The following is a 21,019-nucleotide window of genomic DNA, read 5'->3' as shown; positions in this document are numbered from 1 at the left end:
AAATTTATGTGTTAGTATAATGTTTTTTAAAGCCATTCCCGCAAAAGAACATCAAAAAAAAGTTTATTATCAATGTTTAAAAAATGTTTAAAGTGAGCAAATTTTTACAATGCAAAACTTTTTAAGTCCAGCTAAAGATGGATACTTTTTTAAGAATCGTCTTTCTAAAAGACGATTAATATTGTGTCTCGCCATCTTTTGAAGAGCTCTACCGCACTTGTCTTAGTTTTTAATGCGATATTATCTTAATTTTTGCTAGGCTTATATTTAAGACTTTCAACGTTTTGACTTTCACACTTGTTTAATTTCAAATGTAGCAGATGTTTAGCAAAACCACTTGCAGCAAGACATAGATTTGGCATTATACAGGGTCCGCCAACACTAGTGTCCCGGCCCAAAATCGCTATTAATTATGAAGCTATAAAAATATTTTTTTTTGTACATGAAGAGGAAACGGAGCGCTACAAACTGACGTGATCAGTTTTACTCTTGTGTTAATCATATGTGAAATAAAAGCAAGAAACTACGTTTTTCAAAAATCAAAATGAAGAAAATGGTGGGGCACCCAACCTGTCTTGTTCGATTTTTCGAAAATGTGATTTAAAAAATGTGGTACCGAGATATTAAATGATTCTAAAAAATCGTTTTAACTCCCTTATAAGATTTATGATCTGCTTCCAAACCGCAAACTGGCCCCTAAGTACCTAGGAGATTACCATGGGCCTGACAACAAACAGTCGGTCTGTCCGATGGAAGATCCAGCCCATTGTGGGTAAAAATATTACCCATCATAAATGGCTTAGTAGGGACTAGTTTGCGGTGAAGAATCAATTGTCGTAAACCTGTCTAAATTTTAAGAAATATTTAATATCTCTCTACCAGATATTTTAATTCAAATTTTAATATCATTTTCATCCTTTTGACGAAAAATGGGACAAGACAGGTTGACTTTTCCACTCTTTTCTCTATTTTGATTTCTGAAAAACGTAGTTTTTTGCGTTTAATTCACATATGGTTAACACAAGATTAAAACTGATCACATCAGTTTGTAGCGCTCCTCTTCATGCACAAAAAAAAATTATTTTATATCTTCAAAATTAATAGCGATTTTGGGTCGGGACACTAGTGTTGGCGGACCCTGTACAACCCAAATCCAAAGAAACCCTGTTTTTGCGTAAATTGGCACTAACAACGGTTTGGAATGGCAAGTGTCAAAAAAGTGACATTTTGTTAATCTGTTAACATTCAGGACGGTAAAATCTTTACTAGTTAGTGTCAGTGAAATTCAATTTTCTATGCATAAATTGGCAGTGAAGAGTTATTTACATAAGAGTCAGGATATTTTGGCATTTTGTGCCGAGTATTTCAAGGCTCCGAGTCAAGTAAGACATTTTACTGACGTGTTTTGTATTAGATTTTTCCGGAAATCGTAAAAATTTAAATCAATGCTTTAATTTGGACAAAAATGCCAACAATGAAGTTTGTCAATTTGTTGACTGCTTACTTCCAAACAAGTTGTTGCCAAGCAAATGAAATAAAACCGTTTTGTAAAATCATTACGGTACTAGTCAGGGAAATTTAATTTCCTTGCGCGTAAATCAGCAGCGATTTCGGAAAAAGTTGTATTTCCAATAATGTAAAATGCGCTTTCTATCATTGCTTGGTTATCAAATCAAGACAGAAAATAATTTTTTATGAACGTTTAGAAAAACAGCAGTTACATCACTCATTTCTGTTGGGTAATGTATCACTTCTTGTATAATGAAAAAAATTGTTGTGTAAAGTACGCATTACTAAACTAGTGCTGTAATAAAGCTACATTCTTTTATTACATGATTTTTGATGGCATAATGCATGTGTCAAACCTGTCACGTTAAAATTTTGTTTGTGTTTTCGTAACCATGAGCAGTCATAGATAAAATAATATACAAAACTCATTAGAAAAGTTATTTTCTATTTCATGGCATTAGTATGACATTATCTTATACTCAGAAATCCTCCCAGAACAAGATATATTGTTCAACGATATCTAGTTACTTTTATTTTGACACCAAAAATTGTGCTGGAATGACAAGTCACAAAAATTGTTTAACAATGGCTTATTTCAGCACGATTTTTGGTGGCGAAATAAAAAGTTACTAAAAATCGATTAGGGCTGAAGGTTATGTGCCAATAATTTGACTTTTGCAACATGACAAATACATACAAACAGTCGACATTAGTGTTTCTTTTGTCCGATTAAGTGAAGATGTGCAGTCGTAGAAAAAGTACGGTGTAAAACAGGCATGGAATGTCTGTTACCCAGTCGTATGAACTGCCGCACTCGTCTTCGGTTCATACTTGTGGAAATCGAGCACAATTCCATGCTCGTTTTGGAATATACTATTCCTGCACTCCGCTGAACATCACACTCTTTTAATAAAATATCACTTTTGTAATTTATTATTACAAGACTATTCTGGAAAAAATGTCTTCTGTGCAAATATTTGCCTCAAAAGAATTTGCATAATTGAGAGAAAAAAAGGTATAAAAGTTCAAAGACTTTGAATCTAACAATAAAAGTCTTTGGAAATTTTCCAAAACTTCTGATCTGAAAAACAATGACATATCATTAACAAATTTAACTTTGTTGAAAAGGTCTTTGGACGTCCTTTCCGATATAGCATTGATTACGTCATAAACTCAAAAATTGCATAATTAAAAAAAGGTAAAATGTGATTTCCTGTAGCATTTTTGCCATAAGTAGGTTTTTCCCACGGACTATTCTGTAAAATTTCTTGTTTGTATATTAAACATTTACACTTACCTTTTATGACAGTGGTTTTCCTTTAAAAGTTTTAATAGTGGATACATTTTCCGCTGTACTGTTTTAATCCTCATTCTTAGAATTGAAAATGGAAATTTTCTAGCTTCTCTAATTGGATATGAATTTTTTGAACTAATTCCAAGTCATTTTCTGTATTGACGTAAATAATAGAGTTTGAAATAAACATTTATACCACCCATAAATCATTTCGTTTTACGTTCAATTACCCGAATCATTAAAATAGGTCGCAATCAATCAGTAGAGTTAATTGAGTTTTTGAAATCCTCACTTTCTCATAATGAGATAATTTTTTGCTTACTATCTTTCGTGATCTGTAAATGTATTTATAAATTACCAGTACCAACTCTCTGATTTATACGCATCTGTGTTATTTCATTCAGTTAGTTCCAAGACCAATAATATTTACCTATACAGCTGAACGTATGTAAGTTTTCTATTTTGAAACCGTTGTTTGGAAATTTTCATACTCTACTTTTTTAAAGAACAGAGAACGTTATAAATAGTCAATTTCTGTATTATTATATAACTGACATTAAAGTGAGAAGAGCAACATCGCTGTCAATAACTTCACTGATCAAAGAGATGTTTCGGTGATTTACTGGACCATTTAGTTGGGTAGAATTATTCAACACGAACAATTTTTCTAACAGAAAATTAGGTGGCGATTTATTTTTCAGCACGGATGCTGATGTCAAGTTTTTATTACACTTTTCCAATTTGTAATTTTAACTTGAAACTAACGTTTGATTCAAAACGTAGATTCTTTTCCAAATTGTTAAATTTTGAGAATAATTCAACAAAAATGCATTAAATTAACACCAAATACAGCAAATACAAAATACACAAAATTGCTATTTTTGCCACTAAAAGAAGTACTTCATTTTATGACATGATTACTGTCCATCGAGGCAAAAACATAATTTACTTAATTAGTTTTAATTTATTTTCGGTTATAATTTGACGTTTATTTGCGTCAAAAGTCATAAAAAATAAGTTGGTCGATAAAATAGTGTCACTAGTTACAAAAAGCTTTTAGATAAGAAAATGTGTCAAATTTTGATTTTAATGGCAATTTTTTCGTTAATTTTTGTACAGGTAGCAGCAAAAGAATTGAGCTCATCGGCGGAATAGGTCGAAACGAGGTGTAGTAAACTCTCAGTCTATACCATCATAAAAATAGCCAAGGTAAAAGAAACAAAAGAAAGAACATTAATTAATAATATTAGATAATAAATAATCACCAGAGGGCAAAAATTTTAAAAGTTTGCTTTTCGCCATCGTTTTTCTTGCATTTTGTTTGTTAAGAATTCGATCTTACATTTTCCAAAAGTCAAAAATTTAGTTTTTTGAAAAAAAAAATTGATGACTAAAACTATATTAAACTTCTGCGCTCCATATCTCGCTTATTTTTGGAGCAAACTTGCATTACTAGAGCTCCTTTTACGCAGAATTTCAGGCAGATTTCAAATTCTGTCCGAACAACGAACGATAACAAATAACTGAGTTATGGCCGATTAAAGCTTCAGATACTGAATTTTCCGAACCGAAATTTTTAAGGCTCAAAACCTTCGAAACTATGACTAGTCACCGCCTCGTTTTTCTCGGGCTGTTTTCTTTTAGAATTTGCTCTCAAATATGCAAAATTCGAAGGTCGATTTTTTACCAAAATAAATTTTTGACTCAATCGATGAAAATTTTTGAATTTTTCGTTGTTTGATCGCCACTCGCAAATGTGACCTACGATCTGAGATTTGGCCAGTTCATAGATTTGGAGCTGCTTTTTTGACTGAAGTATAACTCATAATTTAAACGTCGCTTTCGACGTGAAAAAGTCACTTAAAATTCACCGCAAAAAACTTCCTGAAAACTTATTTTAGTCAATATTTAGTTAATTTGTTAAACAAATTTACGTTTTTATGGATCATTTAATCCAAAATTTTAAGGAGAATTCAAAACTGCGAATTTTTATTAATGTACGTCAACAAATAACTACGTTATGGTCGATTGAATTTTTGGGTAGTCGCTAGAGGGCCAAATTTTTTTCATCTCGGAAACAGACAGACAGAGAAATCTGGTTTTGGCCATTGTTTTTTTACCTAAGAATTCGTTTTTAGATTTTCCGGAAGTCAAAAATTTGATGCAGCCGAAAAAAAAATCATAACTGAAATTTTCAACTTTCACTTAATTTTGAATCAAACTTGCGTTATTAAGGCTCATCTTAGGCAAAATTTCACGCCTATTCCAAATCAAAGAACGACAACAAATAACTGAGTTATGACCGATTAAAGTTTGGGATAGTAAATTTTCTGTTTCAAAATTTTTAATGCTCAATGTCTTTAAAACTACGGTAGATAGTTTTTCTCGGGTTTTCTTCCTTTAGAATTTGTTCTCAAATATGCAAATTTGTTTTATGAGGGTGCAAATTATCGACACCACTCGTTAAGAGTTTACCACACCTAAGAGCTCATTTCTTTTGCTGCCGATTGTAAATTCAATGAGAATTTTTTGTGTTGCAAATCGGAGTTTAAATTGCCAAAGTTCTTCTTAAGATTATTTGAATTTGACGAGGAATGTTCAAACTACACAAAATAATGTACCTATTCTAAAAGAAGTTGCAAAATAGTCAGTCAATATTTTAGTATGAACCGAACGAACGAGTAGTGGAATTGGCCTCTGTAACGGATTTTAGACACTATTTCTTATACAAGGTGTTTATAAATGTTTCTAGCATCAAGGGTGGCTATGAAATGTCAAAAAAAATTGCCGCTCATTACAAATGCGGGTTTCGATTTTTCAACTAACATTTGCAGTTAACCTCAAACATAGAGCAAAGTAAATTTTGAGAAATAAGCTGTTCTAGTTGTGGTTTAAAACCTGAAAATTAAAAACTTGGACACAAAACTGTAACTGAAACGTCATGAATGTAATTTACATTATAAATAATTTTTAAGATAGTTATATTCACTATGAAAACAAAGCGGCAAAGTAGTGCACGGCAGGAATTTCACAACCACCTTTGATGCTAGAAACATTTAAAAACACCTTGCTTTAAACACCGGCTTTTATTTCGAATTTTCCTTCAAAAGTAAAGTTGAAACATTCATTCTTTAACAGTATTTAGTAATTTTGCATTCGTGCTGAAATGAGCCATTATTAAACGATTTTTATGACTTCTCATTCCAGCACGATTTTTGGTGTCTGAACAAACGTCACGTCGTGTAAAAAAGAAGCTTGTTCTAGCATAATTTTTTAATATAGAATGTCGTCATTCGAATGCCGTAATAAAAAACCTTTCGAACGAGTTTTGTATAAAAACCACTCCATGGTTAAGAAAAGGCAAACAATTTTCAACTTGACAGGTTTGGTGCGTTGTTTCATCAAAAATCATTAAAAAAGTTATGTAATGTAGTTGCTGCTTTATTACAGCACTTGTTTAATATTGAGTACATTACATTTTTTTCATTACACAAGATGATGTAATTGCGGTTTTGCAACACTTTCGTTGATAATAGTAGATTACGTGTGACGTGAGTTGAATTCGAATCACATATGGACTGTTCGCTCCTGAGTCTAATTTTCCTGACACTGACAGGTAACGATTTTTTCGACACACACTAAAGTGTCGATTGGTCAAATTTACATGACAGATATACAAAATATCACTTTAACAATTTTGATTGGAAATTTCGATATTTTTGGAGATTTAAAGAAAAAATTAGTACAAACTCGTCAATAATCTGTCATTTTTTTGACATATATTTATCTAAGTAAGTCATTTTCTAATTTTTGCTTAGGGAACCAAAAAGTGCCTCCTGAATATATTCTTTTCGATATTTAGTAACTTTTCCTACGACCCCATATGAAAGTGACATTTTCCACACGGTTAAATGACTCCGAAAGTTGATGTTTTCGTACATCCATTTCCGAAAGTAAAAGTCACTAGTGTGATATGAATATATCCGCACAGACCTGTCAAAATTGACAGTTATCTTGAAATACAAATGTAATTCTTGATTTTTGTCTTAAATATCTGACAATTCACTGTAAAACAACATGCATAATGGTAAAAATGAATTGGTTAGGTCGTTTCTGACAAGACAATTTTGACACGTCTGTGCGGAAATATTCATATCACACTAGTGACTTTTATTTTCGGAAATTGATGTACGAAAACATCAACCATCTAACTATGTGGAATACGTCACTTTTATTCATATAAAACCTCATGGTCGTAAAAAATGATAATTAGAATAGATAAGAAATGAACTATTGTCAAGACTTATGGTTTCTTCCTGATGATGGAAGGTCGTAGGAAAAATAGTGTACACAACTCGTCGGAAAGTGTCTTTCTTGCACTCGTGTAACATCTGCACTCGGCTGGCGCCTCGTGCGTCTACATTTACACTCGTGCGAAATTGCTCACTTTCCGCACTTGTTATGTAAATATCTATTTCATTCCAGCACGATTTTTGGTATCACAATGAAAGTTACCAAAAATCGTTTAAGAATTAACTTTGTTTTAGCCTGAAAAAATAAACTCGCCTTATTTTTTATGTATTAGTGGTTGCATTTAAAGTGTGTTTTTTTATGGCAATGCGAATAATTCAGAGAATATATGAGTTAAATTTGACATCGTTACATTGATTTTATCGATTATTCACCATGTTTTCAGCTGTAGCGCCGTGTTTAATTGTTACGACCAGCAAACTTTGTCCAAAAACTTATCTAGGAAATTGAATTAAATCGGTTAAAAAATAACAAAGTTACGAACGAGAAATTTATGAGCTAATTAAAAAAAATAAAATAAATGAGCCTGCACCTCCGGGTTCTGGGACGACCGTGCTCTTCTCTAAATTCCTATAACTATTTTCTTAGATTCTGCTCCTTGAAATTTTATATTTTCATCTCCCATGTCCCGGAATTCCCACAGGTATTTGAATGGGTGACAGACAATTCATCCCCGGACAATAATTCGTTCTCGGCCCGAACTATTCATCCGTGTTCGATTCGTCCCCGAGGACAACTCCTTTCCGGACGTTTTTACATTCATTTGAATAGTTCTGAAACTTTATTCAATTCACTATCGGTAAATAAAAAGAGAAGTACACAAAATCTTACTGTTGCATTGTGCTATAAGTTCTCCGTCCGCAAGATTTCGGATTTTACTAAGACTAGAAATTTTCAATTTCTATTTCAAAAGACCGAAATTGCAGTTTTGTTCGCAGCAAACTTCATTGTTTTGAAATAACTTCGCAACAAGCCTCATTGCACTTTCTATTTGTTGCCAATTTGACAAGTGAGTTCAGAGACTAATTGTCTGGGGACGAATCGACCGGAACGAATTGTCTAGAGATGAATGGTCCATAACACCACAACCACATGACGCTTTTGGAGGCGAATTCTTTAATTTCTAGACTCTATTATTCCCACAAATTTTAGTTCTTAGATTCTTAAGGTCATTTTAACTTAGTTCTGGTTTGTACTTCACTCTAATGCCTTAAAGTCTAGACTTGATTTAAAAACAGATTTGCAAGCAACTTTAAAAATAGCCTAGAAACGCCTTTCCACTGCTTTCGCACTTTCTTGTAGATTAGCGTAATTAATTAGAAATATAACTCTGCAGCTATGAATAATTACTTGTCTCCAAAGACTATAAAAGAGCACAATAGAGCTTGAAAAAACGAAAATTTACACCAATGTCGTTTATTTTAAGAAAATCGATAAATTGATGTGAATAAAACATTTATAGCTGATGAATGTTTCTGTTAGGAACAATGAACAATAGACTTAATCAAAGCTAATTTTATAAATAGACCAATACACCAACTTTCATTAACTTTATTAAATTTCACTGTATTTTGAGTTGGTAAAAAGTGTTTGTTTCTTTAAATCTTTTATCGCAGATCACGAGTATTTATTTATAGTGTACAATGAAAAGGACGAAAAAGCAGTCTTTTGTTGCCTAGGCTGATAAGGTGGATGAAAACCATCATATATGTCAATGTGGTAAACAAACGTGTCCGCACTTTTAAATTTGATTTTAAATTCCTATTTGTTATTTTTAATTGAAAATGTGGCATGCGACGGAATAACAATGTGAATCGGCTTTGATCTTCTGAGCGCGGCCGAGCCGGGCCGGTAATGCGGTCATTATTGTCCTTGTTACGTAAAATAGATCCGATTGCGTTTTATCAATTTGAAATTTGAAATTCATTTAAACGTTGGCTCCTGATTGTATGAATACTTAATCAATGTTTAATAAATAATTGTGTATTATTGGTATTTATGAAACCAGAGGCAGAAATGATTTATTTTATCACCAGTTATCATGTTCATCGAGTCGAAAACACATTTTTGTCTCGTATTTTATACAAGATTTTTTCTAATTTTGTAATAAAAATGAATTAATAAAAAGGTTTGACATTTTCTTTTGACAGATTTTGCTCGAGTTCTATTAATTGAATCTGCGTAAGAACTATGAAGTGAAATATTCATGTTTAAATTTTACTCCATTTTGCTGCAATTGTAGAAAAAATATTATTTGCTACTAATGTGAAATGGATGTTAAACATACCTCGTCTAGTCGGCCAAAATATGCAGTGAAGTAAAAAGGTGTTTTATAGTCATGCTTTTTCCTAATTTACATATTCAAATACAAACAATGAAGCTATTAATGCATTTGATGTGGAAATGCTCTATTAACGCATTCAAAACTGATGCGGAAATAGCTCTGTTACAACAGAAAATCGAGAAAGCAATATTTCAAAGCTCGGGAATTTTTATCTCTCAAAATTCATACTCCTAAATCGAAATCTCTTGAGAGGGCAGTTTGAAAGATTTTTTATGGCTGGTTCGGACGAATGTAAATTTCAACTTTACACGAAATACGCTACGATTACTTCATAAAACCAAGGCTGACATATCTACGGATCTAAAACTTTTTTCCAGAACGTTATGCATAAATTTACACAAAATTTGCTTGTTTTGATTTGCTATCAAGTAATCAAGTAAGGGGCTGAAATTTATGATATATCAATAGAGGGTGTAACTGAAAAAATGGGGCTATTTGTGGGTGTTAACCTTTCTATAAAATATTACGTATTTCCAGCATGATCTGTGCTTCTCTTTTATGCCAAAGTTGGTGAAGTTATTTTGAAATATGCTTTAAGCTAAAATCGTCCGATCATACTTTTTGTGGTTTTCAAGTTGATACAACTAGCAAAAATATACTGAATTAACCTAATTCCTTGTTGCAAATGATGGTGTTATGCGATCATGCAAGTGTTGTTAATGTAATTCAATTTGTTACAATTTTTTAGAACTAATGCCACACATTTTTAAAACTACGCACTAATTTATTATTATTAGGTAACCTAAATTCACAGCAAATTTTATGTCATAGTGGATAAACCTCAATTTCTAGATGCCAACCTTATAATTTTAAGATTACCAAAGTTAATTCATCAAGATTCTAACCCTAAATAAACAAATAGCTGTCAAAGCTGATATTTTCAATCTAAACGACTCAAAATTGAACCATAGTGACGACAATTGGATTAAATGTGGAGTGATTCTATAAAATATTAAGTTGTTTGATTTTAATTTCGAAGTCACAGGCATTGCTATTGAAAGTAAATAATCATTTTCTAACCTCATTTATGAGTAATTTTTTGTGCTGATTGCTTAAATTCCCGTTGAATTCGCGTAAAAGCTCTGTATGTTGATGATTGAATCCGTAACCCAAAATTCTGACAAATGAAGTGAACTGTAAAATAATTGTCATAAGTGTCATGCGATGAATTGATTGATATTAGGTAAAATTTTGCTACGATTGTAGAAAAAATCTTGTTTGTTACACGTGCGAAATGATCTGGACGCGACGTGAACCCGTAGGGCATAAACCATGAAACACTACTATTTCGCAATTGTTGCAAAAATAGCTATTTTGAAAGGTAAATTTAACCTTCGCATACAACCAAAATAACAGAGGTTTTAAAAGTAAATAAGACCGTAAAACTAAAATTGACACATGCATTCAGAAGGTAGTAAAATTAATGTTTATGAATAACATGTGCATTCTTACTGTAAAATAAAACCACTTTAAAATCCTTTGAAAAACACATAAAATATTTTGTCACAAACCGCAATTGTACTTTATGGTTTAAACATTAAAAATTTCATAGCAGGTTAGTGTTTTTTTTGTTAATCAAATGCCAATTCAGAAATTATTTTCAGCGTAAAAAAATTCATATTGAGTCACTCGTGAGAGACATTGATAAATGACAAAGTGACAGTTTAAAAGCAAAAGTTTTGTTACAAAGACAAATTGCAATAAATGTTTAAATTCATTTTTCTTTTTCTTGCTCGCACAACAAAAATCTTCCTCTTAGAGCATTAACATTTTACGACAACTTTGTTTTTATGGCATTTTGACAGCCATATATGAATCAATAACACGAGATGCGGAGCAAAATTCATAGACGTTTTGATGACAAATTATCTTGACCATCTGTATGTAGCTGAAAGTTTTAAATGTCAGTGCTGTTATTAGTAAGGTGTCTGTTGTTAGAAAAGTGATTGCATTGTTAATGTTTATAAATGTTTCTAGCATCAAGGGTGGCTATGAAATGTCAAAGAAATTTGCCGCTTATTACAAATGTGGGTTTAGATTTTTCAACTGACGTTTGTGGTTAACCTCAATCATGGAGCAAAGTAAGTTTTAAAAAACAACGTTTTAGTTTGGTTTGAAACCTAAAAGCATAAACTTGAACACAAAACCGTAATTGAAACGTCGTTCACGTAAGTGACATTATAAATAATTATTAATTATAATGAAAACAAAGCGGCAAAATAGTGCATGACAGGAATTCCAGAGCCATCTTTGACACTAGAAACATTTATAAACACCTTGTACAATTTCACTAGAGTTGGTTGAGATTGCTAATATTTACTTTGGCAATTATTTTTTTATTTAAAGTTGGAATATTGATTTAGCTTTGGAAATTTTTAGATGACAAGGTTGGCATCATCATCCTCCAGAAATTGATATTTGCCCATTTTGCGCAAGATTTTCTGTGTATTAAGGTTACCTAATTAATTAGTGCGGCCCAAGTCAACTAAAATTTCCCTCAAATTCGACTACTGTTGGAAACGGTAACAAACAGATTGAAATTTCGGCACATAACTTTGACAGAGCGTACACGATCGTCTTTTGTAACCACACTCCAAATTGAATGAAACGTTTAATGAAATTTTGTTTATTAATTGTAACACCAACTAACGATTTTTCTTAGGTTGCAACATTGTCGTCAAAACATTTTTACGAAACAACTTTTTCATTTTCGTAAAGTGATGGATTATGCTTTTTAGATTATGATCTTGATGGTTATAAAGTCACGGTTCAGATAGCGGCTAGTCGACAAAACACAATTTATATTGTATAATATACAAATTGTTAAATTACAATTACAAAAAGAAAATTGTACGAACACAATTGTTTTATTTAAAGACAGAAATGTAACTACAAATTAGTCCTATCAGAGCCACAGCCACCCCATGCAAGCGTGAGATTTTCAGGACCTCTAGGTTTAGGGTATTTGTGCGTGTAATAAGGCGCTCGAAACTCGGCCAAGAATCGATTCGGACGCTGACACTGTTAAAAGTGAAATCTCTAATAAACTGTATTGTTCAGAGCAGGTATGGTTGCCAATTTCTAAATCTATAACAAAGCTTCAACCATTTTACCCGAAATTTCCAGCTAAGAAATCCCACACTGCTTTTTTGCTTCGAACATATTTTACAAAGTGACAGTTATTGAAAACAACGATTTATTCGGTCATATTTTCTACAGTAGGTACAACAACGCAGTTTTGTCATTTAGACGTAAATTATAGGTATTCTTTTAAAACATTTATTTGTAGCTAGAAATAAAATTCTGGCACTTTTCTCCAAGCCTTGATATTCTAATATTGTGTCGAAAACTGCTGCTGTTGGTTCATTTTTTTCTACAAATCATCGTGTTCATTTAATTAAACTTTCGATAATGAGAATGTGGTTTTTCCCACGAGCCCTTCGGGATAAGTTCACTTCCAATCGATTCGATAGTTTCCGCAAGATTGGCTAATCACACGTGCGACATGAATAGTTTGTTCAGGATTGGTTCGGCTTTAAAATCGTTTAGCAGAAGTGGCTGCTGCTGTCACTGATTTTCAATTTTTGTGAGGGTAAACTTGTCTTTTGAATTACAAAGTACACACACTTTTAATAGCACTGTACGATCCGTAACTTAATTTTTACGCTGGCAGTGCGGAAATGATTCGGCAGTGTGGCAATTAGAATGAAATTTTATTTTTAATTTTTATTTACACAACTTACTAAGATGATTTTTCCACCTTTAAAAGAAACAAAATATTTTTTTGTGACGCCATCTATTAGAGGATTCGAAAATTTCAAATGACATTGTCAAAGAACTGTCAGATCATGGTACTTATTTTACCGTTTAGATAATTTACTGTCCAAAAATCTCGTAAGTATTTTATGGCTCTCTAGGAAATGCCGCCGTCACCATCCGCGAATGTAAATAACTATTTCAGTGCGCTTCCATTTTGAGATTAAATATACAAGATTGGATGACAGTACTACCAACCCAATATAAAATTGCAGGCCTCTTCTTTCATTAAATCGCGACCTGAGAACTATAAGGTTCTAACTAACATTTGCATTAAATTGATCAGCCGTTCACGTTAATAGTCATATCTCTTTAATTTATTAAGCATTTATTTAAAAAAAATGGCAGGATCTATTAAAATCATTTCGGCTTGTTAAAATATTAGCTCACCCTTTTTTATACATGATAGAAAATGTTTAAAAAAATCGCAAAATAAACAATTTAAATTTTTACAAAAAATCACTTAGAACCTTATAATTCTCACGTCGCGAAATGATATTTTGGTGCACTGTTTTCAGCCAATTTTCCACCGTTCTCTCCTCAGCTTTTATTTAATGGAATGCCAAGTTGAAGAGTAAATTCTCTCAGGGATTTTGCTCATGTACGCACAAATGTAAACCCTCTCAAATCATGCTGGAAGCTGAAGGAAAGAAAGAGGCTGCATTTTTAAAGGGGGTCCAATTTATTCCGTTTAATTTGGTAAAACTGTTCCTCTAATTACAACCGGGTTGTCTTACCAACACTACAATATTTTCTCGTTTTTTTTCAGAGCCGAACAAGTCCCCATCAAGTTCGACGAATACTCAAGGACTGGCAACCCTTATTGTGATGATCGCAGTTTTAACAATTATTATATTGTTTTGTTGTTTTGCCGCACCTGGTGTTCGAGACTTATGCAAGAGATATGTTTTCCGCTCGTGCGTTATGGACGACCCAGACGAAGACAATGGTAATTATTCATTTATATAAAGTGGTCCACGATGAGCTTATTGGACTAAAAAACTAAAAATTAATGGAAATTTGAAATTTTGGGAATAAAAGTAAAGTCCATGAATTAATTTGGCCGCTAACTTCAGCGCAGTATTCTATGAACCGAAATTGTCACTTTGACAGATTCGAGTGGTTCTAAAAAGTTCTCTGCAGTGATCCTGTTTGATGCATTGGAATTTTTTGGATTTTAGGAAATTCGCTTTTACTCTGTGCATAACATCACTTATTACTTCAACAAATGATAGTTATTTCTAACGCAAAGACAATAAACCAATAATAATTTTTGACGAATACGTTTCACCCAGGTCCGCCCAGGTTTAACTACTATTTTTTGCCACTTAAATTCAGTCTGACAATTTTGGTTTTAGATATGACGAGTCCAATGAAAATATTTACAATTTTTTTTTAGGCTTCTGGTTTGCAGGAAGTAGTAGTCAAATGGCTTATTTTAAATTGAACGTTCCTTATAACTTTCCAAAATTTTATAGCTATAGCAGTAACATTATCAAAATTACGAATTATTGCAAAAGATGTCGGCAATTTTGGCTTGTCTTAAAAATGAAAATTTCTAAAGTTTGAGTCTTTTAGTCTACAGTTCTGCAATGTCGTAGAGTTAATAAACAATTCAAAAAGAATAATTTCTGCAAATTTTGTACCTATAGCACAAAAATGATAAAAAATTACGAATTTTTGCAACAAATATGGGCAACTTTTACTTGGGCTTAAAAAAAATTAAAATTTAAGTCTTCTGCTCTACAGTTTTGCAATTTCGTAAGTTTTTAAACTATTCAAGAAGAGCAACTTCTTCAAATTTGGCTGTAGTTCTAAAATGAAAATTATTAATTTTTGCATTTCGGCAATTTTCGTTTGGTCTGAAAAATTTAAATTTCTAAAATTTGAGTTTTCTGCTCCACAGTTTTGTAATTTTGTAGAGATAATAAACAATTCAAAAAGAATAACTTTTTCAAATTTTGTAGTTGTACCACAAAAATGATCAAAATTACGAATTTTAGCAACAAATATGGGCAATTTTTGCTTAGGTTTAAAAAAAATTAAAATTTGAGTCTTCTGCTTTACACTTTGGAATTTCGTAGAGTTTATTAACTACTCAAAAAGAGTAACTTCTCTAAATTTCATAACTGTAGCACAAAAATGATCAAAATTGCGAGTTTCTGCAAAAAATGTCGGCAATTTTCGCTTGTTTTACAATAAAAATTGTTAAAATTTGAGTCTTTTGCTCTACAGTTTTGGAATTTCGTAGAGTTAATAAACTATTCAATTAGAGTAACTCCTCCAAAATTTGTAGCTGCAGCTCTAAAATGATCAAAATTACGACTTTTTGCAAAAGATATGGGCAATTTCTGCTTGGGTTTAAAATTTTTTAAAATTTGAGTCTTCTGCTCTACAGTTTTGTAATTTTGTAGAGTTTATAAACTATTCAAAAAGAATTACTTCTTCCAATTTTGTAGCTGTAGCTCTAAAATGATCAAAATTACTAATTTTTGCATGTCGGCCATTTTCGCTTGGTTTACAAAATTTAAATTTCTAAAATTTCAGTTTTCTGCTCTACAGTTTTGTAATTTTGTAGAGATAATAAACAATTCAAAAAGAATATCCTTTCAAAATTTTGTAGTTGTAGCATAAAAATGATCAAAATTGCGAGTTTCTGCAAAATATGCCGGCAATTTTGGCTTGTTTTAAACTGAAAATTTTTAAAATTTGAGTCTTCTGCTCTACAGTTTTGGAGTTTCGTAGTTAATGATCAATTTTAAAAAGTGATTTTTTAAATTTGTAGTTGTAGCTCGTGAATTTTCAAAATTACGAATGTTTGCAAAAAATGTTGGCAATTTTTGCTTGTTTTAATAATTACTATTTTGCAATTTGATGGAATTAATCAACTTTTCAAAAAGAGTAACTTCTCCAAATTTCGTAGTTAAAGCACAAAAATTATCAAAATAAGAAATTTTAGCACTAGATGTTTTTTGAGGCCTGCAATTTTTGCTTAGTTTTAGCAATAAAATTCAAAAAACACAAAAAAATAAATTTATGGCGAATTGCAGTTTACAAACTTGACTTCACAAAGTTTAAGGCTCTCAATTTAGCAATTGCTGCCCGAAGTTGCGAATAATCTGGGAGCCAGTTCAGTCACATTTAATTTATTGCAAAATGTAAACCAAAAAATTTTTAATTTGTTTGCGTTTGTTCCCAAAATTCCAAATTTCCATCGTTTCTTGAGAAAAATGTCGAAGAAGCTTATTATAGACCACCCTGTCTTCCGCCGAGTCCAATAATTTAAAAATTCATTCAACACAAAGAAAAAATAAATGAGTTTATTACAAATGTGAACCATCAGACCGCAACGCAGCCAAAAACTTGAAATCAAACCTTGAAAAACCCACCAATTTTTTTTTATAAAGAACACGTGGTGATTTGTCCTGTTTTACATTTAAAATATCATCCAGGATGAAGTTAAATGCTTTGACACAAATTTATTGTACCTAAAAAAACTAAAGAAATTTTAACAAAATAATTGTAAGAGAAACTTTCTTAATTTGTTACGTTTGTCGTACTTCTAAAAATAATAGCTGTAAAATTAAGTCTTGAAACGATTTGGGAAAAATTCCTTAAATAAATGTCTAAAAATATAAATACTTAGTGGCTGTCACCGCTAAGGTCAAATTAACAAAACAGGAACCGCAAATCGCACTTCCAAAGAAAAAAGAAATTAATTAATCATCTCTGATGTATTGTTTTATTTACCTGTTCTTTTTTGATTGTTTAAAATTATGGTATAAAAATAGAAATTTAAAACGTTTTTGCGCTTCTGTTTTTTGTTACAACCAAATTGTGTTCCTAGAACACGAAGATAAGATCTAAACTCATTGCTAACTAAAATGATGTGTTTGTTAAACAAATCTGCTTTTCGTACCTTTTTGATTCACTGTTATGGGAGTTTAATTTTATTAAAAAAAATAAATTTAGTCTAATTTTTAATTTATTTATTATTATCCCACCACTAATGTTATCTGATAGTCAAAATAATGTGCAATCAACGAGGAAGTGTCTGCAAATACTTTATCCATTCTTATGCATTATGCGTGGCCCTGCCAACAAAAATTGTTTTTTTAAATTCTTGGCATTCTGTGAAAACAGTCGCTTTAATTTTAGCTGCAGCTTCTTAAATTTTGTAGGTAGCAAATAGGTAAAAAAATTATGTAGAATTTGTTTCCTTCAGGTTGTCTTATTAAATTTAAGCTGCAATGTTGCAATATTTTAATAAGTGCAGTTGCGATATGACAATTTCAGATGTATTTTTAGACCGGCTTATGTTGTTGTAAAGAAACAAAATTAGTCTCATTATGATTTATACATATATCAGTCTGGACAAATAAATCAAAAATTCATCTCAGAGTTGGCAGAACAGTTTGAAATAAATTTAAGTTTTATTTTTTGGTTGATCACAACATTGTATTACGATTTTACGATATTACAAAAGGAACAAGTAAAAACAGAACTTTATTTACCTATCCGATTTGAAATATTTATGTAGCAGATGTAATATGAAAATGTACCGGGTGTTCCACGGATTGCCGAACATAAGCAAAGGCTGCTATCCTGAACCTTCGAATAAAAGATTGTTTAAGGCTGATTCTTAATTCAAGAGGTATTACTAATATACAATGGAATTACGCCATTATTCAAAAAATTGAATAAAAATTGTGAAATTTCAAATTTCCCGCTCGAATTCTGAATTCTTAAGTTTTACTTGCAGTACTGGAATTATACCCTTTCAAAACAATTTTGTGTACTTTTGATACTTCTCATAAATTTAGCTGGTGATAGCTCTTCGATATTTACACCTATTTCGAAATTTTTTTATTCAGATTTTTTATATACTTCCGTAATAACATTGAATCTTAAAAATAGGTATTACATTGAGAATCTACTAAAGCCCAATCCTCTTTCAATACAATTTTATTTGGAGTTTCCGAAGAGCAGGAAAAAAATGGATTTTTGGCAATCCGTGGAGCACTCGGTATTTATTAATTTATGCAACAGCGACAGAGATTTGAATGTTGCAGTTTTTTGGAATTCCAAAAATTCCAAGTCAATAATTATTGACAGTTTCTTAGTTGTCATGATCACATTTCAACAGTTTTACAGCCATATTTAAGAAGTATAATTGTTATCAAAATTTTATCAAATTAGTTCGAATTTGTTAGGAGTATTATTTTAAAAAACATATCTAATTTTGATAAAATTAAGACTAGATTTTTGTGAAAATACTACCTAAATTTAAGCATTTCGGGCCCTCTCGAATATCGTTCTGAAATTTTTATTCGTTGAGTTTTATCAAGTGTTCTAGATCTCAATTTGACGCCAAAATCGCAATTGAAATGCTTTTGCCAAATGGTTCTTGATATTGCTCAAAAATTTCATACGTAAACAAAAACATTAAGAAAAGCGGCGAAAGGGTCCAGGAGAAAATAAGTATGATGCAACATTTATACCGTTTAATTCTGTCAAAAATTTTTTTTCTACTTCCGTTTTTCGCTTTAGTCATGGGCTGAAAATGGCGCCATTATTTTAGTCACGAGTTAAAGTTACCCATGGATGAAATTGACAATTGATTGGAAATTAATTTGTGGTTTCATTGGTTTTAATTTTGAGGTCGTAGAAGAAGAATAGTATGTAACACGTTCATAAACTACTGTAGACGCTCGAAATTTAAACACTCGCTCCGCTCGTGCCTAAATGAACTCGTTACTAAAGTGACATTTATAAAACTTGTCACATAATATACCTACTATTACGTTGCAAAAGGTGGAGTAGAAGATCTTACGTTTTTATGCAAAATGCTATAAAAATAGCTTAACGAACCGTAAAAACTTTTTTTACTAGGCAGTAAAACTATAACGAAAAGCGCTTGATAACTGTCACATTAAACCTACCTGTCAAAAGTGCCAAAAACACCGAAAGCCCGAAATGGCGTAATTTATCTCTTTCTGTTCTTTATACGTAAATATGTAAATGACTAATAAATCGTTCAGATGGAAGGTAATGTGGAAAAATCAAGTTTTTGCCCTCAAAACGTGTCTTGGAAAAACCTTGCTGTAGCCTAAAAATCACGAAAATCCCTCTTTTGGAACAAGTTTTTAATTAATTTGAGATGTTGATACGCCCAACTTGTTAACTTGTAAGCCCACTTTAATACATGATTTCAGCCGACAAATCATGCATTAATGGTACCTAAAAACAAGCGATCGCCGGAAAAATCCGTTTAAACTATGGCCGCAAGTGTACTACTAGATACTGTTTTACAAATTTTCAAGAAAGATTTCTCTCTAACGGAATTATTTTACTGTTCCAATTTGTACAGAAAAAAATTAATGAAATTAAAAAAATAATAATAAAACAAAATTTGAGAAAAATGTATATTTTTTTAATTCGAAATTAATCGAAATTCGAAAAACACCAAATTTTAACAAAAAATGCTGACGCGCGTTTAGATAGCAATGCTATCATCATCAGAGCAATGATTAAACTAAAAACTAACAAATAATTCGTTCTTATATACTAAAAGCTTGTCGACGTGCACCCTTTGGCGCAGGTAGAAGCGAGTAGAGGGAGGAGGAGGGGATGGGGCCGTTGTCTGAGTTCATTATTACATTTTTGTTCCTAAATATTTCCAGACTTTCATAAATGTCTAGAAATTTACAATTATTTACATTTTTAATTAAACGAAGACAACTTTCATCATTGTCAAAAACATGTTGGGCAACGCTTGATTTTTCAAACCTTTCAAACCAAATTTGAGTGAGATGAGCTTGATGCTCTTTGAACCTTTTTAAAATTGACCTTCTTGTTTGCCCAATATATTTCTGATCACAATCTTTAAATTAAATTTCATAAATCCCCAACTTTTCTGTTGTTGACTCGGTCTTTAGGATTACCTAGAAGACTTTGGAGGCTTGGACCCGAAGTAAAAACTACTTTGAGATCCAAACCCTGGAAAATTCTTTCCAGTCCCTTTATCACTGAAGGTGAGTAAGGGATTGTGACAAAAGAAGTCTTCTCAGGTGTTTTCTGAAAAGTAGAATATTCATTGACCAATTTCTTAAATCTAAATTTTTTAACAATTTTATCAACAATGTTGGGATCGAAACCGTTACACCTGGCAGCATCTTTAATTAATTTTAATTCCTTTGTGAATCTGAATTTGTTTAATGGAAAATTCAAAAGCCTGTAAACAAGAAAATTTAGACTTGCCATCTTATGTTGAGGACAATGATGTGCAGTGATGTAGCGAAGAGTACTGGTTTCCTTCCTATAAACATCAAACTTTAATCTGTTCTTATTTTTAATTACAATTGTGTCTAAAAATGGAAGTTTTCCGTCTTTCTCTATTTCGCAAGTAAATTTTATCGTTGGATAACGGTTATTTATTTTGATTAAAAAGTCATCAATATTTGACTTGTTTGTATAGCAGCCTCCAAGATAATGTAGCGCTGACCTGCTCAGATGACTTGACTTTTAAGGGTTTTTACGACGGTGCGGTTGGGGGCCCATAAATTTAGGTATTTATTTCTACTGGTTTAAGCTGTCAAACATACATTAAATTGTTAGGATCGCATTTGCTAAATTCAAAATTAAGAGGATTCATATCAGATTAATTTTATTTTTTGTACCAATAAAAAAATATGTAAAAATCAACAACAAATTACGAGATAATTTATTAACTAATTAAATATATA

The 21,019-nt window shown here is 31.6% G+C and overlaps 1 protein-coding gene across 2 annotated transcripts in view; it reads left to right on the top strand.

Moving 5' to 3' along the window:
• LOC148180348 (uncharacterized) overlaps positions 1-21,019 on the top strand; it is a 45,916-nt gene that overhangs the window by 6,921 nt on the left and 17,976 nt on the right. The window contains exon 2 of one of the 2 annotated variants that reach the window (XM_088037454.1): positions 14,044-14,223. In XM_088037454.1, the coding sequence (XP_087893580.1) occupies positions 14,044-14,223 (180 nt within the window). Of the gene's footprint in view, positions 1-14,043; positions 14,224-21,019 lie in introns of those variants that run through there. The other variant, XM_088037461.1, reaches the window with a different exon arrangement.

The sequence above is a fragment of the Gnatocerus cornutus genome, chromosome 1, assembly GCF_029298725.1.
Source record: "Gnatocerus cornutus isolate USDA-ARS CGAHR chromosome 1, icGnaCorn1.1, whole genome shotgun sequence".
NCBI classification, from domain to species: domain Eukaryota; kingdom Metazoa; phylum Arthropoda; class Insecta; order Coleoptera; family Tenebrionidae; genus Gnatocerus; species Gnatocerus cornutus.
Note: the sequence above shows the minus strand (reverse complement) of the source record. Positions and strands in the feature narration are given on the sequence as shown.